We start from the raw sequence: 25,620 nt of genomic DNA, 5'->3' as shown, positions 1-25,620 counted from the left end.
ACACTGACTTCGAAAATATTGCCTTAGGGCTTCTGACATAACTAAGTCTTTTTTTTTTTTTTAAACAAATAAAGACAGAGAACTAGTACTAAACTAGTACACACACAGGCCCCAAACAGCACACTCAAACAAAACTCCGACCTGCGGGGAGGGTATAAAAATAAAGTTTTAAAAGTAAAATATAAAACCGAAACTATCAAGAGATAAAGGGAAACCTAACACAATCACTCAAAACTAACTCCAAAAAATCAAATTAAAGCTTTTTTTAGATATTAATAATCACTTAGCTGAAGAGCTCAGACGATCCAAGACCTGGTTACCAGCGCGGCAAACTAGATCTGAGGTCATGTAGGGAGAGCAGGGCATTATGGGTGAGGGGAGGAGCTAAGAGCTCGGATCCATAGCTGGATTAACCATGCCGGTTCGGATCCGATATCGGATCCATAACCCACAGGTTGCAGACAAATGAATCTCCAACTTCAGATCCGATGTTCTCGAATGATTATTTAGAGTTTACAAGCAGTCACCCCCTTTTTGAGAAAAGGAACATAGTAAAGGGACAGATGGTCCGAGCCGTTAGAATGTGTCCTAATTTAGGCTTGGCAAAATCTGAAATAGAACGGTTGGTTAGTATGTTTGGGGCTAGGGGATACCCATTGGAATTTGTAAAAGGTATTGGTGACCAAGTTATTAGCGAATGGGGCTGAAGGTTTAAACCATTACTTGGGGTTACCGAGGTTAAGATTGACCAAGTTCATGGGTACGGTAGGGACCATTCACACTCCATGGTGTTAACACACAGGGAAACCTCGTTTGGAGTTAAAAATATTATCAAAAACAACTGGGCCATGTTCAAAGGGAACCAGGAACTTTTGACAGTCATAGGTATGGAACCTACTTTCACTTACAGGATTAACAGAAACTTAAAAAGTTTATTAGAAAACCATGGGTCAGTCAAAAATGGAAATACAAAAGCGACAACAAAATGTGGGGCTTGCGATTACTGTAAATACATAGTAGGCACCCCTACGGTCCATTTGGGACCCACAAGACTGAAGCTAAATTTGGGGCAGGTACTTGTTCAACATCTGGTTTGGTGTACCTTGCTATATGTCAACTTTGTGGTTATTTTTATGTAAGGAAAACTGAAAGGAAGTTAAGTAGGAGAATTTATGAACACATAGTATTTCGAAGAAAGACGAAAATAATGCACTATATAAACCTGTCAAAATAAACCCAGACCACGTCTTTCTTTTTGGTATTTTAGAGGTAGTCAGTACAGACATAAAGGGAGGTGGACTGGACTAACAAACTGTTAAGAGCCGAAATGAGATGGCAGTTTAGACTGAATGCTACTGTAGCCCCAGGCATTAATGATCATATTAGTATTAAACCTGAACTGAAGCATAGGGCATCCAGACTTTAATTTATTTTTATTCTGGCTTCCACCTTTTTTAGGAAAATATTTTGCTTGTGTGTACTACAATATAAGAAGCTTTGTTTAATAACGGGATTTTCTATTTGTTAGATACCCTGAAGTGGTAAAATGTCTGTAACAGGCTTTATGTAAAAAGGGTAGTGGCATTTTAAGAATTAATTAATTAACTGATTATACTTAATGGGGACAAGTATATGTATATAAGTGGTGAACTACTTTTCTCATTGTTCTGATGAAGTCTTACGACGAAAGCACTTGACCATTTTTATCTTGTGTTTTGTATTCACTGTGCCTTCAGTGGCAGTTTTTACACATTAAATGTTGGATTTTCTACCTTGGTCGTAGGAGTATTGGCTACATAGAGTGGTATATTTTATTTTACTGGTGGCGTTTTACCACTCCAACACCATTTTCTGTTCGTGAGCTTCTACTAACAGACTACGAAGGCAGTGTGAAGTCCATTTGCGTCATACAAAATAACCCTCAGCGGATAAAAGAGTTGAATTTTCTTTACTTTTTAGATCAGATGTCTATCAGTACCAGCAAAGATTTATGTCTTGGCATTCTATGCACATATGTACACTAGTCCAGAGGCGATACAGATGTTGGACCTTATTATTCAGCAATTTCCAGAACTGCATCAAAACACACTGGGAAATATTTTACAAACAAAACGTGGCAGGGGAAAGTCAAACAGATGTAAGGACAGACAATGGGTAAGGTAAAGCTAGTTAAAGGGAGTGGACATTATAGACCTTTCAACTGTGAAACAGTCAACAGCAGACATTTCATGCACCTACTATACACTGTTTGGAGAGACTGAAACATAAAGGCACAAATGAAGGTGCCTATGTTGCCTTTAAGTTATAAAGCCCCAGTGTCAATGAGCAGTCTGAAACTACTTTACTGACTGAGATTACACCCCTGTTTTGGTCTCTGTCAGAGGATGTGCCCCCATCTGAAGTTGTAGAAGACTTGCCCGTTCTGCTCTGCTCTGGAGCTGCATCCTTTATCCCTCTGCCCTGATCTCTCCTTCCTGCAAGCTTTCTTGCCAGAACCCCTTTCTTGCTGAATGGGTATAAGATTTCTCAGTTAATAAATAAATAAAAAAACTTTTAGATACCCAGCTCCAGAGTTTTGTAAAATATTGACAAGTGATTCCAAATTCTGGAAAATATTCGGCTTGTAGATGAAACAGGCAACGACTATAGCAATCTTTTGAGCTATTGGCTTACTATAAAAGAAAAAATCTCACCTTATTTAAAATTTGCATCAAAAATGACCAATGAAGAGGTGTGTGAGCCACTGCACTTTCGGGAATAAAAACATGGATCTGCATTAGATTGCTAAGACAGCGAGAACAACTCAGCTAACAGTGTGGAATGCTGGCATTGTGCAAGTGTTTCATACACTGCTGTAAATACATTTAAAGGCAAAAGTGCAATATCAGCTTTCTTAGAGGAGTAATGGACAGAAACAGAAAGAAAAAATCAGGACAGATCAAAGGGAACCTAAAACTTTATGATTTAATGTTACACAGACACATCCCAAAGAAGGCAGAACGTTATACTCTGAAAGTGCATACAAATACTACAAAAGCTCAACAGTTTTATCTTTTTACAGTAAACACAATTATGTAAGGCACATGATATGAAATGTTTATTTTGCCTTGCATACTGTAATTTGTTAAACAATGGAAAACAAGTATACTATTTACAATAAAAGCATGTAAAGCAGTGCCCAAATTCTTACCTGAAGATATCTTGCACATCTAGGTCAATATGTAACCCATTAATAAAAAGGGCAGAGTCACCAGGCTGCAGTCCTAAAGTCCCCTTGAAATACTAAGGAAAAAAATAATTATTAATGTACAAGTAATAAAAACCTCCTTAAATGAAAACAAGCAGAATGGGTCTCAACTTCAACAATTTCAATTTATATATGGAGGTTTAAGGGATGCCAGGAAATGGGCAACTTACATAATGTTGGAGTGAATGAAATTTGCTAAAAAGAAAGCATGCATGCATACATGAAAATAACAGAAAACCATTGTAACATTTTCTATTAATGAGTGTGTATTTTTTATATATATATATATATATATATATATATATATATATATATATATATATATATATATATATACACATATATATATATATATATATATATACATACACACATACATATATGTATTAAACAGGATGCAGACCTATAATAATTGGATGAATTTACACAAAAAATCTGCCCAGACTTTCACCTTAAATTTCTGGTTTATAAAAGTTGTTAGTATTCTCAGTACAAAAATATCTTAAACTTCCTGTTTAAGAGTGGCTTCTGTGCAAAATGCAGCTATGCTAAGCATTCTGGTCCTTGAAAATGCCACTGTGATAAAAATATACAGTTACAGAGAATACTTCACTTTACTTAATCACATAAAGACAAAGCATGAAATTTCTACACCACAAGTAAGCGTATTATGCAGAAATCAAGAAGAATGTTCTAAATTTACATATGTAACCCATGTATTTACCACGTGACTGGAATGATATCTATCAAAAGCAGACTACCAACAAACAAAGCGGCAAAAAGCAGATAACCTTAGCAACACCAATGTATTTCTCTTTGAAAGCATAACGGGCCCAGGGGTTACGGAAGCAAATGATTGCTTCCCTCTACTGTAAAGAAAAGAAAATTTCAAACCCAATCTTATAAATCTTACATTTGTCAAGGATCATAAACAGCTATTACAAATAATTCTAGCAGATTCATGCTTGTGTGTAGGTTCGCAGGCAATTGCTAGACTAATGATCCATGATGATCTTTAGAGAAGTCTAGTCATGCATTCCCATGAAGTTTTCAGCCGCTATATTTGAAGTACAAATAATCCAGATCTGAATGGTGAACATTTCGCAATGAAAACCTTAAACATTTCAGAAGACATATTTTTGCAAAGTGTTCACTAGTGATTTTTAACATTGTCCCTATTACTACGGAACAATGTAATAGATTTAGTCACTACTAAAATGGTACAATGTGTTAGGGTTCAAAGGAATTCCACTGAGCAATCAACTCAGGTTGACGGATTTTGTGGGGTTGAGATTTCACAACAGTGTGTATAATGACGTGACTAAACACCATGAACTGCCACCTTTTGAACACCTTAACTCTTAACATAATGGTACTTCCTGAACGATCAAGAATACCAAATAAGCAAACCTATGATAACACGGACTTAGAATTACTATTCATTGTTATTAGAGGCTCCCCTATTAAAAAAAATGTATAAATGGACAAATAAAAAAAAAAAAAAGACCTCAAAACATGACGAAGAATCTAGTATAAAAACATGTTCAGAAAGCGACAAAATTGGACTGGGGGGGGGGGGGGCATCCAAAACAAAAAAGGAGGTGCACCACTTATGACAACTGCAGACTTCACTGAACTGAATTTATTAGATCAGAAGCACTGTCTGAAATCCAACAAATGGATAATACTCAATCTAAAGCATTGCAAGTTCTGTTTTTAACCATTTCTGACCCACCAGTTACGCAAGATAAAATTAAATACCAGGTTCTGAATACAGGGGGGACTCTATGTTGCAGGAAATAAGGAATATGTTAAGCTACGATAAGCCACTTGTTAACAGAAATTAAAATGGCAGACACTAAAAATGCAATTTTCCACATTAACTATGTATTTGTGCTACAACTAGGCTGTTGCTGCAGATGAAACAAATGACTTCAGAATCATAAGGTTTATTATGTCACCCAGACTGCCTCAAGACATAACTACCATAGGCTAGGGAAAGGACTTTCACGTCAAATTCTCTGATCTCTTTCCCTTCCCATCACTACCTAACTAGTTCTTTGACTAGTAAGCCCTATTCCTTTATTATTACGATACAAACTGAAACACAATATGTATTACTTGGGAACAGTTACTTGTTAAAGTTCACTATTTTGCAAAGGGAGTTGTACCATGTGGGGCAACCTGATAACAGGCTTCTTTGCACGATTACTACAAAACAGGTTAGGGTCTTTTTAGGCTAAATGTAAAGTCTAACTGTGATGTAGGTGCTAAGTTACACAGCCTTGTTTCTTTCAAGTAATACTAAAATTCTAAGTAAAGCAGCAAAGCTCTGTCAGCTGGCATTTATAGAAAAGCTGAACAAACCACTGTTAAATTAAGCGCAGTTCAGTCTTACAAACCCTCCAGTCTCAAAACCAGACTTGCATTTTTTTTTGTAGTTAGATTGCACACACAACTCATGGGGGGTGGCAATGTAAGTTAAACACAATATAAGCTGTTCTCTTGAATTTGACAGTCACATCCTCATTGAGCTTATTTAAAAAAGTCCATCAATGAAAACTGAATAACTAAAATTTCAGCTGTACTATGCATGCATCTTTAGTTCAAACTCGGTTACAACAAGGGATTGAAATTAACCGAATATTTCACAGGAGTCTTTCTCAAAAGCCTTAAATACAAATTATAATCTGACACTAAACAAGATTATATCCAGAATGCAAGTTCTCTGCCTAGGAAAGTAATTTAGACAAACTACTGTATCACCCAGTGGTTAACTTCTTCTGTCTTATCTAGCTGGCACCTCCCCCCTTAAGGTAGCTCATATCACAAATATATTAACTGAACAGTATCCAATATGCTCAGCGGGTACAGGCAGACTACTCTGCCAGGGTAGTTATGAATGTATAAGTGAAGAATGCAGCTATCCCAGTTCGGTACATATTTATAGGTACTAACAAAAAACATACTATGTCCTTCATCTGCATGCATGTCCAATTATATAATAGATATAGCCAGCCTAGGGAGGAGGAATAAAATAGTATGGTGTGTAGGATCACTGACCTTACAGCAGTGGCAAACCCTGCTTGGGATCATATAGAATAGAGGGTAAATTATAATTATAATGCAAATGTGCAGGATGTCCAGGTAGCCGTCTCAATAATGTCCTTGGTTGCCCCCTCTTAAGAGAAAGCTGTGTAGTGGCTGTAGCCCTTTAGAATGAGAGGTCTTATGTCTGTGAATTGGTTTTCCATGGTAGCTTCATTATTAGCCATGAGAAAGAACTTCAAACCCAAAATACTGAACTCTGTCGGAAACACTACTTAAAGTCTTTACTTCACTTCTTCCTTGGAAGACAAGTTACTAACAGGTACACACAACATGTTCTTTGGGTACTTTTCCGTTATCGGGGCAACACTTTCAATGTGGTTGCAGAGCTCTGAATCCAGTGTCAAACCATGTATTTTTGATGTTAATCCTACCAGGTGTGTTACGGCTTTTTTTTTTTTTTTTTTTTTTTTTAAATATTATCCATGTAATTATTTTACACACACCTGTTAAGATTAACATCAAAAAGACATTGTTTGACAGTGGATTCGGTGCTCAGCAACCGCATTTAAGCACTTTTTGTCAGTGCTAGTATTTAACATTTGTTTGTTTATTTATTTATTTATTCTTTGTCTCCATTTAATTTGACATAAACCACCAGTTTTGGAGTCATCATCAGACTTGGTTAACCAAATGTCATGATGCAAACAATGCCAAGTGCTAACTAAAGGTATTAAATTAAAAAGAGCCAAGTATTGAGATTTGCTTTACCCCTGTGTGAATGGAGTAAGTACTTGGCAATGAATCCCTGACCTTAAACTGGAAAGATCTGAAGTTTAAACAGCTTATTGTGTCTGTCACTATAATAGGGGTTAACATCAAAATAAATTTAATGTAAGAATGTGTGGAATAGTGTTGCATGCTTTTGATAGATTTAGTTAAGCTGCATCTACTGAGATGCCAATGTCATGGGCATCAATTACAGCTCTGTAGAGATTTACCAGGTTTGGTAAAAATGATCTGCCATATGTGAATCCTTATTGAAAAAGGACCACCTACTGGGTACTGTGAGAAATCAAGAATCTCTCTTCTTCTTTTGGCTTTTCTCGGTTAGGGGTTGCCACAGCGGATCACACGTCTGCTCATTGACTGGCAGTGGAGTTTTACAGTGTCGAGGTGCCAGCCCGACACCCAACCTTCCACAGAAGGCACACACACACACGCACTCACGTTTAGGACAAGTTTAGAGTGTCCAATCTCTCTAATGATCACAAAACATTTCCTGGTAATCTATGTAAAACTAACTGGCCTTTATTTCTATGAGTCGTGTTGTTACCACTCTTTTGAATCAGGATAACTGGTCCATCCTTTCAGCTCCCAGGGCTATAACCACATTCCTGACTACTTAAACATGCAAGCCAAGCACTCTTTGGTGGTAGCCCTGTAACTGTTATGCGAATCTGACCCGCCTGCAGAATCCTTGTTAATTTTGATTGGTGCTTGTTGGACTCAGTCTCTACGAATTAATAGGAAATGACTGAATATTACTGATAAACAGCTCTGTGTTACTTGGTGCTGTAGTGTCAGAACAAAAAATACTGGCAAAAAATTCTGCATTAGTTTTATTTATGGCCTATTAACTAGCTTCGTTAAGGAATGTGCTGTGCTGGTATTGTCCTTTGAGAAGCTCTTGACATGCTTGCCAAAAGCATTCCTAATGTCACAAGTATGACAAGTACGATTAGCTGAGGTTCTCTCAAGATGCTGTTGAGTGATTTATTTTATTTATCAGAACCTTGGCAGCAGTGTTGTACCTGCATTTTACTGAGCTGGATAGGGAACTTTTTCACATATTCCAATGGTAGTTCTTTTCAAGTCACAGTTTAATAGCACTGTTCTACCAAAGAATGGTACTTTTCCGTTATCGGGGCAACACTTTCAATGCGATTGTTCAGCTCTAATCCAGTTCCTTAACATGTCTGTTAACCACATATCTGTAAAAATTATTTGTTTTAATAATAAATTTAAAAAAATAGAAGTTATTTTTAATTTTTACACATATCTAGTTAATAGACTTGTTAAGGTAGTAGATTACAGCTGAATGATCGCATTGAAACTGTTGCCTTGATAAGTTACAAAGACAAAGTAAAAAATAAATGCATCAAATTTGGAAAACCTGTCTTTTTTTCAATAGTTATAATATGCTTACCCTTGTGAGATAACAATATATTTGTACATCCTAGCAATGGTTGTCTGTGAAGCCTAGCTAAATCAGTACCGGAGGCTTTTAAAAAAATACGCTTACTGCCAAACAGCTGTTCAGTGAATCTGATTGCATCTTCAAAGCTGCAAGATGCCAACTAAGTTTAATTACAGATTTGGATTAGGACTTTATGAAGAAAATGTTTAATAGTATGCATATTATGGAGAAATGCATTTTATAGTATGCATATTATGGAGAATTTTTTTTTTTTTTTTTTTTTACTACTCTTATCGGCCAAACACTTTAAATGCGGTTGCTGAGCTCCGAATCCACTGTCAAACTATGTCTTTTTGATGTTAATCTTAACAGGTGTGTATAAAATAATTACATGGATAATATTAAAAAAAAAAAAAAAAAAAAAAAAAAAGCTGCAACACACCTGGTAGGATTAACTTCAAAAATACATGGTTTGACACTGGATTCGGAGCTCTGCCACCACATTGAAAGTGTTGCGCTGATAACGGAAAAGTACCCTTTCTTCTTGCTACTCATTTCTTATACCACAAATTGTATGGCATTGGCCCACATATATTTTTCAAATAATACAGGATATAGTACACACACCAGTCTACAACTCCAAGATAAATTTAGTGCTATTTGACACCTTTGGTTATAGTCAATTAGTGGCATTAAAAGGACAGTAGCATGAGTAAAACACACTACTGTTACCTTGCTGATTTACCTTGCGTGTCTGGCAGCAGTTTATGACATTTTAATAAAGTACGATTAAAATTATGAATGCCAGTCATGTGAATGTGTTTGTAGGAAACAGCATGCTTAAATTAACAGTATTACAGTGATAATAAAATGTACTGAACCATAAGGGTCCCACCTAGATCTGGCTACCATAAGAAATAGAAAGAAGCTGCAAATTGATGCTTATTTTTGAGACAGTAAGCCAGTATAAACATGATTAAGGTTACTTAATTAAGACATTTTTGATTATGTTAACCTCATCTTCTAATTCATTAACATTCCACATCACTACCTTGTTATCCATGATCTTCATTTGTTTTAGCTTTACTTCTTTATCTTTTCATTTCTCAATATTCCTTTTTGTATATGTTTAGCGATAAATTCTCTGTATCCTAGTCTGGTGACGGACGTACCTTTAGTTAAATTCTTCATAACCTTTTTTATGTCTTTCCCTGCTGCTCAGAGTATAAACAAAACCTACTCACACACTGTTGAACTAAACTATTTACAGTTTTAAAAGGGTTTGTTTGTCCCCAAACTATGTATAAATTCCCCCTTCCTGTAGACTCATTCTTCCCCTTATGGTCAAGCATTCACTCTCAATGCTGATACAGAACACACCCCACTTCAAGACAGCACTCTTCTCGTTTACATTTCTTCCCTCTTTTGTTTCCTGATTTTTGTACTCTCTTATTTAAATCTTGTATTAATCTAGTTGTCTCCTTTCTCTTTTATTCTTAGCAACAACATTGCCTGGCTTCTCTAGTCTTATCTATCCAGAGCAAATGTATACTGCATTTATTGGCATTCTTGTTTTTACCTATTGGGATGCTATTTTTAATTTTCCTTTACCTCCCTCACCCCACCCTTTTTTGTATTACCACATGAATCAAGATATGAAGTAAGATGCTTTAGTTATGCCCCTAAATCAACAACTAGTTTAAATGCTCGCTCTTGTCAAATACCTACTCCGGCTGCATGGTCTACTGCCTTTTTTACCCTTTACATCTGGGCCTTTTCACATTTTAAGATGTTGTTTTACCCCTTGTTTGGCTGTTACATGACTTGATCTTCTGGGCCCCGCCTCCCTTTGTAAGTTTCAAATATCAATCCTCCCCTTAGCAATTCAGCCCACCCTCCCCAACACAACAGTCTCTGTCTTATTCCACAGCTGAACATTTCAACTTCAGCCATCTTACCTTTAATGTTGCATATTAAGTTCGGTCTGATTTAACAGTTTTAAGCACTAGATCTTCCAAGAAATTACACTGAATATAAAAACAAGGGCTCAACACTTTCAGTTACGTCCATGTCTCTATAATTTAGCATTTTCTAGTCATCGCGATTTTCAGAGTCTTCTTTCATTGCCAGACTTTGGTGGTCTTCTCTTTCCTGAACAGCCTCAATCTCTCTCTTGCTAAATCTTTCTGCTTCTTCTTGTCTGGTCAAGATCTTTTGTTTAAAAAGTGGGAAAGGCTTAGCAGGTAATCTCTCATTTGAGATTCTCTTCATTATCTCAGTTACCTTTGCAGTATGTTGCTGCTCCGGAGTTCATAGGTTCATAGGTTTATACTAGGCTATCTGCCCTAAGGCATTTATAAGCCTAGCCCAAATTTTTGTGGCTTACGCCACCCCTTATATGAAAAAATACTGTGCCCATTAGTTTGTTGTGCCTCTGTCCAGCAGTGACACAGAGATGATTCCCGGGGTAAACCTACGATCTCCCATCCACAGGTCTAGATTTCTCTTGAACAGAGTCAGCGAGGTGCTCTGCCTCACATGGACCGGGATTTTATTCCACAGCATAGGGAGTCTCTGAGTGATAAATCTATCCCTCCAGCACGCCCTATTTATATCCGTGCTAAGGTTTAAGTCGCTTGCTCTAGTGGTTTTGGTGGATTTGGATTTTTGAGGTGGAGCATGTCCATTAATTCGGGTTGGACATGGCCTTGTATGTCAGGCACATGTCACCTCTGAGCAGGCGGTATGCGACTGAATAGAGCTGGAGTTTCTTCAATCTGGCAGCATATGACAGATTTTGGAGTCCCTTTATCCTTTTGGTGAGGAACTTTGGGGTCTCTCCAATTGCTGCAGATGTCGGGTGAGATACATCCCGAATGGGGCATTGTACTCGATCATTGGTCTGATAAGTGAAGAGTACAGGGAACAATAACCTCACTAGATCTGGATGTGAATCCCTTCATGATCAGGTGGGCAATGTAGAAGGTCTTTCTAACCACTTTAGCAATGTGAGTGTCAAAAGAAAGGCCACTGTCAACCTGGGTCCCCAGGTCCCTGATAACCTCTTCTGTGCTTAGTGGATTGCCACCTATATGGTAGCTTGGGGTTACCTTGTTTTTCCCGAAGGGTATGACTATACATTTTGGCGTTTAACTTCAGGCCATGGCTCTGGCACCAGCTATCTGTTTCCGTGAGTCCCTTCTGAAGGATATCCGTGTCTGATGCACTTTCCACTATGGCGCCCAGTTTGCAGTCGTCTGCAAACTTTGTCAGCCAAAGTCCTCCTATGTTGGCCTGTACTTCTGAGAAGTAGATGCCAAACAATAGGGGCCAAGGACCGAGCCCTGTGGGACACCACTTGTGACCGGCTTGGAGTCTGACACAGCGCCAGCAACTCTAACCCTGTGGGTTCTGTCCTTAAGCCAGTTTGCAACCCATCTTGTGACATATGGGTTTACATTTAAGCTGGTAAGTTTTTCTACAATACCTGAGTGGGGTATTGTGTCAAAAGCCTTTGCAAGGTCAAGGTAGGCTGTATGGACTGCCTTTCCCTCATCAATGGCCTTGGTGACTGTTTGCAAGAAGTCGACCAAGTTCAAAAGGCATGATCTTCCCTTGACAAAGCCAAACTGGGTCGGGTCCAATGTCTGCAAGTCCCCTATATCTTTGTTTATGAGCTCCATTATGACCTCTCCATAGCTTTGCAGACTAGACTTGTTAAGCTTATGGGCGGTAATTACCAGGGTCCGTAGAGGCCGCCTTTGTGGAGTGGGACAACAGTTGCCGACGCCACTTCTTGGGCACGTATCCTGTGGTAAGGCTGAGATTAAACAGCTGCCTTATGTGCGGGTTTAATTCCTCATTTAGCTCGTGTAGCACACAGCCGGGGACACCATCTGGTCCCATTGATGCTGTGTTTTTAGCTTTAGAGAGAGCAGCTTTCACCTGCGCATTTGAGATGTCCGGGAGGCTACACTCGGCTGGGATAGTTATCTCTCCTTTGGGGAGAGGGGTGAAGTTTGCACTGAACCTGTCTGCCAGTATGTTGGCAATGTCTGTGGGTTCAGTGATTTTTGTATCATTTTGGACTAATTCTGAGCATATCTGGGAGTTTCCACCCAGGTTCCTAACATAGCTGAAAAAGGCCTTATGATTGTCCTTTGAATCCATGGCAATTTTTCTCTCAAAATTGGCCTTAGTTGATTTTATGAGTGCTCGTATTTTTTACTAATAATGATCAGGGGTGACTTCCTTTTATGGATTTTGTTCTATCATGTAATAGCTTTCTCCTCTTATTGTAAAGTTTGTTAATGGCTGGGGTCCACCAGACTGGACGTTGCCCTTTGTGGAAAGAGTCTTTGTTTTATTTGGGATTGCCTGATCCATGCAGTCCTGGAGGTGTTCATAGAAGGCATTTGTAAGGGCTTCCGCAGCTTGGGTTGTGGTTTCCACTGGCTCAGGGGCCTTGAAGGATACCACACCAGTCTTGAGTAGTGTGAAGTTTGCTTTAGAGAAGTTCTTCACTATGGTCTTTTGTTTGGGGTGGGGGGATGTGGATTTCCAGTGAGATTAGTTTACGATCAGATCTCACCAATGAGGGATATACTTCCGGTGTGGAGCATTTTGTCCCCATGTTTGTGACAATGAGATCTAGTATATTTTCTCCTCTCGTGGGAACAGTGACTAGCTGTTCCATGGCATTTGAATTTATGAACTCCAAGAACCGTTGGGCTAGAAAGTTAGGGCTTGAGTAATGTTCCCAGTCTATATTCGGGTAGTTGAAGTCACCCAATATGATGGTGTTTGGAGATACATTTATACCCTCCAGTGTCTTCAGGAAGGCTGTGTGGGGTTCCTGAGTTTGAGAGGGTGGCCTGTAGCATGCTACAAATTGTAGAGAAGTTTTTCCTATGGTTAGTTGCACCTGGATGGTTTCCAAAGCTTCGTGCGTTGCCACCAACCTGGAGGTGTGGGTATCCTTTATGAATATGGATACACCCCCTCCTTTTGTGGTGTGGTCCGGGTTTTGGGGCCGGAACGCATGATATGAGGTAAAACCTAATAGTGCCGGGGTGCTCTCAAGAGCCTTGAACCAGGTTTCAGTTACAGCACAGACATCGATGTTCTCCATACTGAGAAGGGCCTCGAGTGCGTGCATTTTGAGATTTAGACTTCTGGCATTGAGCAGCATTACCCTCAGTTTCTTCCCATTTTTGTTTTCTAGGGTGGTAGGTTTAGAATTTGAGCCTTGCCTAAAAAGGCACTATGGGGTGGCAAGAGCCTTAGCCAATATCCGAATCCCAGGGTGACAGGTGCAAGCCGTCCCTGCAGCGTGGCTTGTCAAGCATGTCATCCCAGGCAGACAGACACTGGATCCCCTTTGAATGACACCAGACATTAAGCCAATTGTTAAAGCTGATCATCTTGTCTCTATATTGTGGCATCATTCTTGGTGAAGGAAGGATACTGCGCAGGGTTAGGGTCATACCTGCCTGGGCTACATAATCAGAGAGCTCCTCTATGTCTCTTTTCATGTAGTCCAGGGAGGTACGTCTCAGGTTGTTCACATCAGCATGGACAATGACTGTGTCATATTTGTACTTGCCGTGGAGTGACCCGAGTGCTTGGGTTATGTGGCGGATTCTAGCGCCCGATAGGCAGCTTACTGTGACCCTCTCCTTGTTCAGCCTGGTGAGTGGGACGTCAGTGTGTCTGACTATGGAGTCACCTATGACAAGTATGTTTGGTGTTGTATTTGGCCTTAAGGGCTGTGACTGCTTTGCACACTGCTTTTGTGGTTTATGTGTTGCTTGTGGGGTGTCTTGAGGTAGCAGTTGTTTGGGTGTCTGCTTTGGAGGCCTCTGCTGTTTAGGTAAATTTTTACTCAGAGCCACCGAGTATGTCTTTGTGTGTTTATGTGTTTGATTCAGTGGAGTGGTAGCATTATGTGAGGCTGGTTTTGTGGTGTGTGTAGTTGCCTTCTCCTCCTGTCTGGTCTTGCCAGTCCTGAGTTGAGAGAGCTCAGCCTCCAGTTTGGCTAAATAGCTGCATCTCTCGCAAGTATTTGTCTTGTGTAGGAGGAGGAGATGGTTGTCTGTGTACATGAGGCAGTTATAACATTGCCTCAAGATTCCCAGATTCACCAGCTGGACCGGAGAGAAGATTGACAACTGACCTTTGGACATGCTAGAATAATATTGGGAATTCCTTAATTGAAAACAAGGGCCAGTGGGGAGTGAGGGTGTAGTGCTTTTAATTTTTAGTGCTGACTTATATAATTGCTTTAGTGAGCAAGTGCCAGGTAACTTGAGTGCAATGTGTTACAAGTAACTAAATGCAAAAATGACAAACAGTAACTTTCTTTCAAGTGAAACAAGGAAATAAGTACATTAAGCAATGCAGATATCACTAGTGATCCACAGAAGTGCTGAGAAGTTATATTAGGTGGAATTAGCTTCCAGGGAAATAACAAGCAAACAAACAACAAGCATATAAACAAAGCTAGATTCAGCAGGCCTGGATCTAGTCTATGCTAGAGCAAACAAGGTGAACCAATTTCAGTAAGATACAGTTCAAATATTCAGGCACTATAAACCTTTAACCAGAAATTCCCAGCTCAGAAGGGCAGAGTCCAGCCTCTTCTCCCACAAGAGTGCAGACCACGAACCTTCTTAATGTAAAATAACTGGCCTGAAGCCCAAGTGCCTAAACCAGAACTAATACACTTGGACACTGGGCTCTCAATCAGTAGTTCCCAACTTAGAAGGATGAAAGCTACCTGTCCTGCCACCACAGTGCTTGCCACAAACCTTCCTAATGTAAAACAATTGGTCTGAAGCCCAAGTGCTTAATCCAAAAGACTTGAATGATAGCTACACTTTAATCAAGTTACAACCAAGCAGTAATAAATACCATTGAATACTTTAGAGAATGTCTGGATTAGTGCTCAAGTTACACAAACAAAGCTAGATCCAGCAGGCCCGAATCCAGTCTATGCCACAGCAAACAAGGCACCAACTTCAGTAAGAAACAGTTCAGATATGCATGCACTATAAGCCTTTAACCAGAAATTCCCAGCTCAGAAGGGCAGAGTCCAGCCTCTCCTCCCACAAGAGTGCAGACCACGAACCCTCTTAATGTAAAATAACTGGCTTGAAAGCCCAAGTGCTTAAACCAGAATTAATACACTTTTAGAATAACAGACACTGAGCCCTCAATCAGCAGTTCTCAACCTAGAAGGATGTAAGCTACCTGTTCTGCCACAACAGTGCAGACCACAAACCCTCTCAGTGCAAAACAACTAACTGGTCCGAAGCCCAAGTGTTTAAACCAAAAGGCTTAGAATGAGTTACACCAAGCAGTAATAAATACAATTGAGTATTTTAAGATGATGCAAAAGTAAAAAGAAGTAGGTAAAAACACAAGTACAGTAAAAGCAGATGAAAATTTTTTTTTTTTTTCTGAACAAGTGCTGAGATCAAAGAAACAGATTTGAGTGCTGAAACTAGAAAACTGGCTAGTTATAAGAAAAAAACAAGCTAGAAGGCTTCCTCAAACACAGAAGGGCTTGGGGGCTCAGAAGCCTACAAATAGTCTGTACCACTTAACAAGAAAGGCAGGAAATAAGCTTAATTTTTTTTTTCTATTTCCCAGATGCTCTCTTTGTACACAGTAGGAGTGCCTGAAATCAGAATATGATCTCACTGCACTCAGTTGAGTGAGCAAATGAGATGGGCCCAGAGGCAGGCTGAGGGGCGGGCAGTTTCAATGCCACTAAGATTAACACCAAAACAAAAACAGGGCAGTGGGTGGGAATAACTGAAGAGCAGAATAACTTCAGTTAAAAATTCCTTCAACACTCAAATTAAATACTGTATTTTTAAAAAAAAAAACAGCAGATAAAGGTACTTAAATTCTCTTATACGTCCAGTTGAATATAACCAAGTTCTTAGCTGGCCAAGCTGAAGTTTTAAAGCAGGAATTATTTCACATGCACCAGTTTAAATATGCAAGGACAGGAAATCAAAGAACGTGGCTACCCCCACACCTGTAATTACTAGCAAATAACAAAATTCAGCCAACACTAGCTTCAGTTCAAGTTACTGAAGAGCAGAATAACTTCAGTTAAAAATTCCTTCAACACTCAAATTAAATACTGTAATTTAAAAAAAAAACAGCAGATAAAGGTACTTAAATTCTCTTATACGTCCAGTTGAATATAACCAAGTTCTTAGCTGGCCAAGCTGAAGTTTTAAAGCAGGAATTATTTCACATGCACCAGTTTAAATATGCAAGGACAGGAAATCAAAGAACGTGGCTACCCCCACACCTGTAATTACTAGCAAATAACAAAATTCAGCCAACACTAGCTTCAGTTCAAGTTACTGAAGAGCAGAATAACTTCAGTTAAAATTCCTTCAACACTCAAATTAAATACTGTATTTTTAAAAAAAAAAGAGCAGATAAAGGTACTTAAATTCTCTTATACGTCCAGTTGAATATAACCAAGTTCTTAGCTGGCCAAGCTGAAGTTTTAAAGCAGGAATTATTTCACATGCACCAGTTTAAATATGCAAGGACAGGAAATCAAAGAATGTGGCTACCCCACACCTGTAATTACTAGCAAATAACAAAATTCAGCCAACACTAGCTTCAGTTCAAGTTACTGAAGAGCAGAATAACTTCAGTTAAAAATTCCTTCAACACTCAAATTAAATACTGTATTTTAAAAAAAAAAGAGCAGATAAAGGTACTTAAATTCTCTTAATCGTCCAGTTGAATATAACCAAGTTCTTAGCTGGCCAAGCTGAAGTTTTAAAGCAGGAATTATTTCACATGCACCAGTTTAAATATGCAAGGACAGGAAATCAAAGAATGTGGCTACCCCACACCTGTAATTACTAGCAAATAACAAAATTCAGCCAACACTAGCTTCAGTTCAAGTTACTGAAGAGCAGAATAACTTCAGTTAAAAATTCCTTCAACACTCAAATTAAATACTGTATTTTTAAAAAAAAAAAGAGCAGATAAAGGTACTTAAATTCTCTTATACGTCCAGTTGAATATAACCAAGTTCTTAGCTGGCCAAGCTGAAGTTTTAAAGCAGGAATTATTTCACATGCACCAGTTTAAATATGCAAGGACAGGAAATCAAAGAATGTGGCTACCCCACACCTGTAATTACTAGCAAATAACAAAATTCAGCCAACACTAGCTTCAGTTCAAGTTACTGAAGAGCAGAATAACTTCAGTTAAAAATTCCTTCAACACTCAAATTAAATACTGTATTTTAAAAAAAAACAGCAGATAAAGGTACTTAAATTCTCTTATACGTCCAGTTGAATATAACCAAGTTCTTAGCTGGCCAAGCTGAAGTTTTAAAGCAGGAATTATTTCACATGCACCAGTTTAAATATGCAAGGACAGGAAATCAAAGAATGTGGCTACCCCACACCTGTAATTACTAGCAAATAACAAAATTCAGCCAACACTAGCTTCAGTTCAAGTTACTGAAGAGCAGAATAACTTCAGTTAAAATTCCTTCAACACTCAAATTAAATACTGTAATTTAAAAAAAACAGCAGATAAAGGTACTTAAATTCTCTTATACGTCCAGTTGAATATAACCAAGTTCTTAGCTGGCCAAGCTGAAGTTTTAAAGCAGGAATTATTTCACATGCACCAGTTTAAATATGCAAGGACAGGAAATCAAAGAATGTGGCTACCCCCACACCTGTAATTACTAGCAAATAACAAAATTCAGCCAACACTAGCTTCAGTTCACGTTACTGAAGAGCAGAATAACTTCAGTTAAAAATTCCTTCAACACTCAAATTAAATACCGTATTTTTTTTAAAAAAAAAAGAGCAGATAAAGGTACTTAAATTCTCTTATACGTCCAGTTGAATATAACCAAGTTCTTAGCTGGCCAAGCTGAAGTTTTAAAGCAGGAATTATTTCACATGCACCAGTTTAAATATGCAAGGACAGGAAATCAAAGAATGTGGCTACCCCACACCTGTAATTACTAGCAAATAACAAAATTCAGCCAACACTAGCTTCAGTTCAAGTTACTGAAGAGCAGAATAACTTCAGTTAAAAATTCCTTCAACACTCAAATTAAATACTGTATTTTTTAAAAAAAAAGAGCAGATAAAGGTACTTAAATTCTCTTATACGTCCAGTTGAATATAACCAAGTTCTTAGCTGGCCAAGCTGAAGTTTTAAAGCAGGAATTATTTCACATGCACCAGTTTAAATATGCAAGGACAGGAAATCAAAGAATGTGGCTACCCCACACCTGTAATTACTAGCAAATAACAACATTCAGCCAACACTAGCTTCAGTTCAAGTTACTGAAGAGCAGAATAACTTCAGTTAAAAATTCCTTCAACACTCAAATTAAATACTGTATTTTTAAAAAAAAAAGAGCAGATAAAGGTACTTAAATTCTCTTATACGTCCAGTTGAATATAACCAAGTTCTTAGCTGGCCAAGCTGAAGTTTTAAAGCAGGAATTATTTCACATGCACCAGTTTAAATATGCAAGGACAGGAAATCAAAGAACGTGGCTACCCCCACACCTGTAATTACTAGCAAATAACAAAATTCAGCCAACACTAGCTTCAGTTCAAGTTACTGAAGAGCAGAATAACTTCAGTTAAAAATTCCTTCAACACTCAAATTAAATACTGTATTTTTAAAAAAAAACAGCAGATAAAGGTACTTAAATTCTCTTATACGTCCAGTTGAATATAACCAAGTTCTTAGCTGGCCAAGCTGAAGTTTTAAAGCCTTCTCGGACTTTGTTGGGCTGCTATGTCAGTATCTCACTCTAAGTGCTGTGCTACCTCAGTAGGGTCAAGGAACATCTTTGTTCCAGCAGGGAAAACATTTTAAAGTTGCAGGGTATAGCATTCTAAATTTAAGTTGGAGGAACTTGCATGATTTAAAATATGAGGAATAATTTCTTTCACATTATCATTCTGGTTTGCGAAAAGTTATGGTCTATAAAGACTCTGTCTGCTCCTATTTGCCACTAGGTTCCTTTTCCCCACAGGAGCCCTTTTTAATTGAAAATTGTATACTTTTAAAACTACTGGTCGAGGATAACGACACTTTAATCTTGTGAGGGTATTAACCCGATATATTCCATCAATAACGATTTCCTCCTTTTGAAGTCCAGTCCATTGACTAAACTGACTAATAATGAACTCCTTGTAATTTTTGCCTTCAGCAAGGTTCTCTCTTCCAGCTCTGTATTTTCTCTTATTTTCTTTAAAATCTGGGTCTTCACTTGCTCTACCTTGGTAACCCAGGTCTCCATCACTTCCTCTTTTGCTTGCAGAGCTGTCAGGTCATCCAACTGATTAGACAATGCTAATACAACTTCCTCTAATGTTTTATCTGTTCTCTTTACATAGTCGAGTAGTGAGTTCCCGATCCTTACAACTTAATTGTATAATCTCTCCATTTTCTCCCCCAAACTAACCACATTTTCCACCAAAGTTAATAGCTGCTATGTATCAGGATCCATCACCTTTTTATCTTCACTCTCTTGATTATTTGTAGCCCTCACTTTTTGGCTCAACTCATTCACTCCAACAGAGCTCTTTCGAGTGTATATCTTGAAATCCCAGTGGGTGTGGCTTCAGCCTTTAAAAAATGAATTTATCACCTTACAGTTCTAACACGTATTTATTAACAGACGTCATATATCAATACAATTGTGTTTGCCATCATATATGCTTCAAGATAAAATATTCTGATACCTTGTGTGTAGCATGGTTTTTGGAATTATTAATGCAAATATGAACAGGCAATATTTGACACCTAGAGGTGCAGTAGGAGGTAACTGCAGAAATGCCTGTAGACATCACTCGGCTGTAATGAGTTAAGTTCACTATGTTCTTCTTTTGAGTATTCACTTCTTTTTCCTTGGTGGAGTTATGTACTTATATAGAGGAAACTGACTATCATACATATTTGGGATGATATTTTTTTTTAAAACTGAGGAGTGCCAGCTTTGTGCTGCTCAAGTCCTTCAGGGCCATAATAGAAGTCCAAAGGAAAGCAAATATATTAATAGATTTGATTTGTCAGCCGATGGCTGTAGCCTAACTGCAATAGTCAGCACACTAAAATTGTGCTTATTCTTAAAGGTTCATGCTGTCGACTACTACAGTCAATTTGGGATGATTAAAAAAGTGCAGTTGTGTACACTTACCATATATGTAGATGTTAGAGTGTATTCACTGTTGCAGTCATCACATTTGGGTTATCTGCTTGCAATAGCCTTCAGTCGGCCTGATTATCAAAGTCTTGGGTCCTGCGTCGGTTGCTGTCTCATCTTCCATGACATCAGGTAGTCAGGGGTATAATGCATGCAGCCGACGCCATTACATCAGTTTTTCTTGTCCCAGATGTCAGGTGCCCCCATAATGGGAAGCAATTATATATACAAGGTTACACCTCCAACAAAAAAAAGCAAATACACCAAAAAGCTTTAAGCATAGTAAGCAAGAATAGAGGTATAGCCAATAGAAGTCAGGGGGCTGGAGGGAGGGCAACTAGAACTGCAACAGTGAATACACTTGAACATCTACATTTATGGTTAATTGCACACAACTGTACTATGTTCTTCATGTGTCACTGTTGCAGTCATCACATATGGGTAGATTCTCAAAGCTAAGTATGGGAGGAGGAAATTAGATAGCATTAGGACCAGCTATAAGGCCCTGCAAAACTGCAGTGGCAAAGCCAGCTCTGGATTTAAAGAAAATTGGCAAATGGTAATGCTTGGTGAAGGTATGTACAGAACTCCAGGTAGCAGCTTCTAGAATGTCCCTGGTAGGGACACCTCTGAGAAAGGTTGTAGAGGTAGATGCAGCCCTGGTTGAATGTGGTCTAATCCCCTGTGGGGTAGGTTTTCCATGGTGCTTATAGCAGGAATTAATGCAATGGCCTATCCAATTAGAAATGGTTTGCTTTGAAATGGTCTTCCCCACTGCCGCTGCAGCAAATGCAACCAGCAGCTGTTCAGATTTCCTGAGAGGTTTAGTCCTGTCCAAATAAAATCCAAGTTGTCTGCGCATATCTAAGGAGTGCAGTATTCATTCCCCATTGTTCTGTGGGTTAGAAAAAAAGGTTGGCAAATAAATGGACTGATTAAGGGCCACACTGGATACCACCTTACACATGAAGGAGGGATTGGTCCTGAGGGACACCCTATCCGCATGAAAAATGATTAAAGGCTCCACTGCCATGAGGGCCTGTAATTCAGACACCCTTCTTGCTGAAGTGATGGCTAAAAGGAAGGCTGTTTTCCAAGAAAGGAATTTCAACTCTGCATTTGCAGCTGGCTCAAAAGGAGGCAGAGTGAGTTTTTCAATACAAAGTTAAGGTCCCAGGCTGGAGTAGGGGCTCTCCTGGGTGGTCTAAGTTTTTGGCCCCTCTAAGGAACTGCTTCAGCAGTGGGTGAGAGAAGAGGGGTGGTTCTGTGATGTAATGAGCTGAAATGACTGAGGCATGAATTTTCATGGAGGAAAAGGAAAGGACCTTGTGAAGCATCTCAGTTGAGTATTGAAGAATCTGAGGTAAATTGGGCACTGCTGTGCCCATCCCGAGTTTGGTTCCAGGAAGAGACATCCAACACTTGCTTACTAAGGGGTGGTAATGGAGAGATCAGGTAATTAGCCAGGTTGCCAGGTTCAGTGTTTGAAGCTGTGGGTGCAGAATCTGGCCCTCTTGCTGGGACAGCAGGGCAGGGGTCTGAGGAAGGTGCCATGGTGCTAGCAGTGACACACTGTGCAGAAGGGGATACCAGTGTTGGCGTGGCCAGTCTGGTGCAATCAGTATCGTCCTTGGTTTGTCCTGTTTGATCTTTAATAGTACCTTGGAGTGGAGAGGCAAAGGGGGAAGGGCATAATCTGATAGGTCTTTCCGGGTGAAGTCCTTGTGCAGAATTTTTCCAATTGGTAGTACTGGGGGGAGGCAAACAGGTCTATATCTGGGCTCCCCCCATTTGTTTCTCAACATGGTGAATATCTTTTGTTCCATTTTCCACTCGTGTGGGTCCATGAGATTTCTGCTTAGTTCGTCTGCCAGTGTATTTAGCTTTCCTGGCAGGAATTGAGACTGTAGGTGCACTTGATAGCTCAGGGCTGTGTTCTACAGAGCCATGGCTAGTCTGCAGAGAGGGTACGAGTGGGTTCCCCCCTGCTTGCTTATGTACCACATAACAGTGGTGTCGTCCATCTTTACCATTAGTTGCCCTGGAAGAATGTGGTCCTTGAAGGCTGCATTCTGTACAGCTAGCATTTATTTTTGATTGATATGCAGGTGCATTTGACTTGCGTTCCATTGGCCCTGAATGCACTTCCCTGCCGAGTGAGCCCCCCATGCATAGTCTGAGTCTGTTAGGGTTTGGGCGGCAGGGGGTATTCTGAATGGCAGTCCCTTGTTTTGGTGGCAGGCCTCTGCCACCAAAGGAACCATCTGTAGACAAGGTATGATAGGAATAATTGCTTCTAGATCCTGAGAATGTTGACACCATAGGCTTTTTAGATACCATTGTAGTTTCCTCATATGCAGTCTTGCATATGGAATCAGGAGAATGCAGGAAGCCATGAATCCCAGGGCTTGCAGTATTTTCCTTGCAGATAGCTGGGTCTTTGTGTCCAGTAGTTTGAAGTAGACTGTCAAATGAACTTGTTTCTCTGGCGTGAGGAAAGCCATCTGGGAAGTTGTGTTCAAGCTTGCTCCCGGGAATACAATTTGTTGGCAGGGTACAAGATGTGATTTATTTTCGTTTATGGTGTACCCCAGAGAAGTTAACAATTTTTGTACAAACACCAGATGGTTCAATAGTATGTCCTGGCTTTCTGCCCGAATTAGACAATCGTCCAGATATGGATATAGTTGGATATTTCTTTGCCTGCAAAATGCAATGACTGGAGCTAGGCACTTTGTGAATACCCTGGGCACAGTAGATAAGCCAAAGGGCAGTGCAGAGAACTGATAGTGTATGTAGCCTGCTTTGAAGTGTAGGTATCTTCTGCAAGATTCCCTTATTGGGATGTGCAGGTAGGCTTCCTTTAAATCCAGTGATACCAACCAGGCATCCTTGCTTAGCACAGGAAGCAGCTGGTGAAGAGTTAGCATCTCGAATTTGGGATCACCAAAAAAGTGTTTAGGATAGAGAGGTCCAGGATAGGACTACAGGAGTTGTCTTTTCTGGACACCAGGAGAAGTCTTGAGCAGAAACCTTGTCCCCTTTCCTCTTCTGGAACAGGCTGAATAGCCCTGATGCTTAAGAGAGAGAATTTGCTCTTGAGCCTCTGCCCACTGATTTGGGGTAGAGCTGGCCAACCGTTTGGCGTTGGAAAGCAGTGAAAGTGGAATCTGTATCCTTGGGAAACTATATTTAAAATTCATTTGTCCTGGGTAATGAGTTCCCAATTTTTTTGCCTGCAGGGCAATCTTTCCCCTAAAGGAACCGTCAGTTGTGCAGGGCTTGGAAGATTTAAAGTTAAGTCATTGAGACAGTTTACCATAGGGGGGAGTCTTACCACTCCCTATTTTGGAAGTGGGAGCCCCCCACTGCTTAGTCCTGTGAGCACCTTGGGACTGAAGCCTGGGTGTTCTGCTGGTTCTGGGTTTGGACCGAGAAGGCCTGGAAGAGGCAGGAAAGGACCAATCTTTAGAGGGCCAATGCTTACTAAATCTGGGAGGCTGTACTTGCAGGAAATCTTTAACAGATTGCATGGATTTAGCTTTTTCCTCCATCTTTTTAAGTTCTTCTGCTTTGTTGCCAAACAGGCGATCTTGGTTTAAGGGAGCATCCAGCAATTTAGCTTTAACATGATCTGGCAAAGATTGCTCCTTAAGCCAAGCATGCCTTCTAAGTACAGACCCAGTGACAGCAGCCCTGCAAGATGCCTCTAGTGAATCAAAACCACATTGCAAAGTATGTTTTCCAACTTGTTCAGCAGAATGCATTAAATCCTGTAAATCTTTATTTTCAGCACAGTCAGGAATCAACATCATTTTCTGTTTAAGCAATCCAATAATATGCTGCTGCTACTTTAACATATGAAACTGGCAGCTTAAGGCCCTAATGGCCAAGGTTGCAGAAGTGTATACCTTCTTATCCCATCTCTCTAGCACCCTGGAATCTCTATCAGAGGGGGTGGGATTGTTGGCAGTAGTAGCCTTAATGCCCTTGGGCCCCTGTGAAATGGTCTCAGGATCCGCAGTAGGATTTTTAAAGAGGAACTTGTGAGAGTCAGGAACCCAGTAATATCTATCAAGTTTTCTGGGAGCAGGAGGTAGAGAGTCAGGGGCCAAGCTAGATTCCAAAAAGGCATCATCAACAATGTCCAGTACAGGTGGGGATAGCTAAAGGCCTGTGTTGTGGCAGGAGTAAGAAATCCCCAAGCATCTTTTTAAAGTCAGAGTAATCCTGGCTTGCCCAGCAAAAATGCTCCCTAAGAGTATGTAAGATTTCACCAAAACAGAAATCCACTGGAGGGGAAGCAGAGGGAATACAGTCCTCTGCATCGGAATCCTCATAGGTAGATAAGGGTAAATCCTGGTCATCAGAGGAAACAGAAATTTCAGAGTCCTGATCAGAAGAATCATAAGTAAACTCAGTCATAGGTCTCAGAGGGGGAAGGGTGGCTTCCCCTGATCGGAGCAATAAGGTCTTCAACCATTCTTATCATTTGTTTTTTAGGCATACAGGCCTGACCATGCGGTCTGGGCATCGGTTTTCTAGGCATGGATTGAGTTTTAGGCCTAGAAGAAGAAGATGGTGTTGGTTTAATATGCAAGTCAGTAGGCCTGAATACACCCTCAGAAGCTGGTGCCTGCTCAGCGGCTCTGGACCCATCCAAGGTAGAGACATCCACAGGTTCCACAGTTGAAGCATCTCGCGGCATACCAGACTCCGAATGGGTCTCAGTAGAGGCCTGCGATTCAGAAGTAGCAGGTATAAGGGGCTATGAAAGCACCTCAATGAGTACTGACAAACTGGAGACTAGCTTAGGAGAAGCGTCGTCGTCTGCTTTGGACCTATCAAGTCTGTCTCGGTCTATCTTTTTTTCAGAATGTCGGTAGTCGGGTG

General features: G+C 39.8%; 1 protein-coding gene across 1 annotated transcript in view; it reads right to left on the bottom strand.

Annotated features, from left to right (window-relative positions):
• Positions 1-25,620, bottom strand: part of UGGT1 (UDP-glucose glycoprotein glucosyltransferase 1) — a gene marked incomplete in the record, with an annotated part of 2,149,769 nt that overhangs the window by 1,776,392 nt on the left and 347,757 nt on the right. Inside the window, 1 exon segment of the mRNA XM_044070228.1 lies at positions 3,191-3,282. Coding sequence (XP_043926163.1) covers positions 3,191-3,282 — 92 coding nt within the window.

The sequence above is a fragment of the Protopterus annectens genome, chromosome 4.part1 (assembly GCF_019279795.1).
Source record: "Protopterus annectens isolate FY-2018-M chromosome 4.part1, PAN1.0, whole genome shotgun sequence".
NCBI classification, from domain to species: Eukaryota; Metazoa; Chordata; order Ceratodontiformes; family Protopteridae; genus Protopterus; species Protopterus annectens.
Note: the sequence above shows the minus strand (reverse complement) of the source record. Positions and strands in the feature narration are given on the sequence as shown.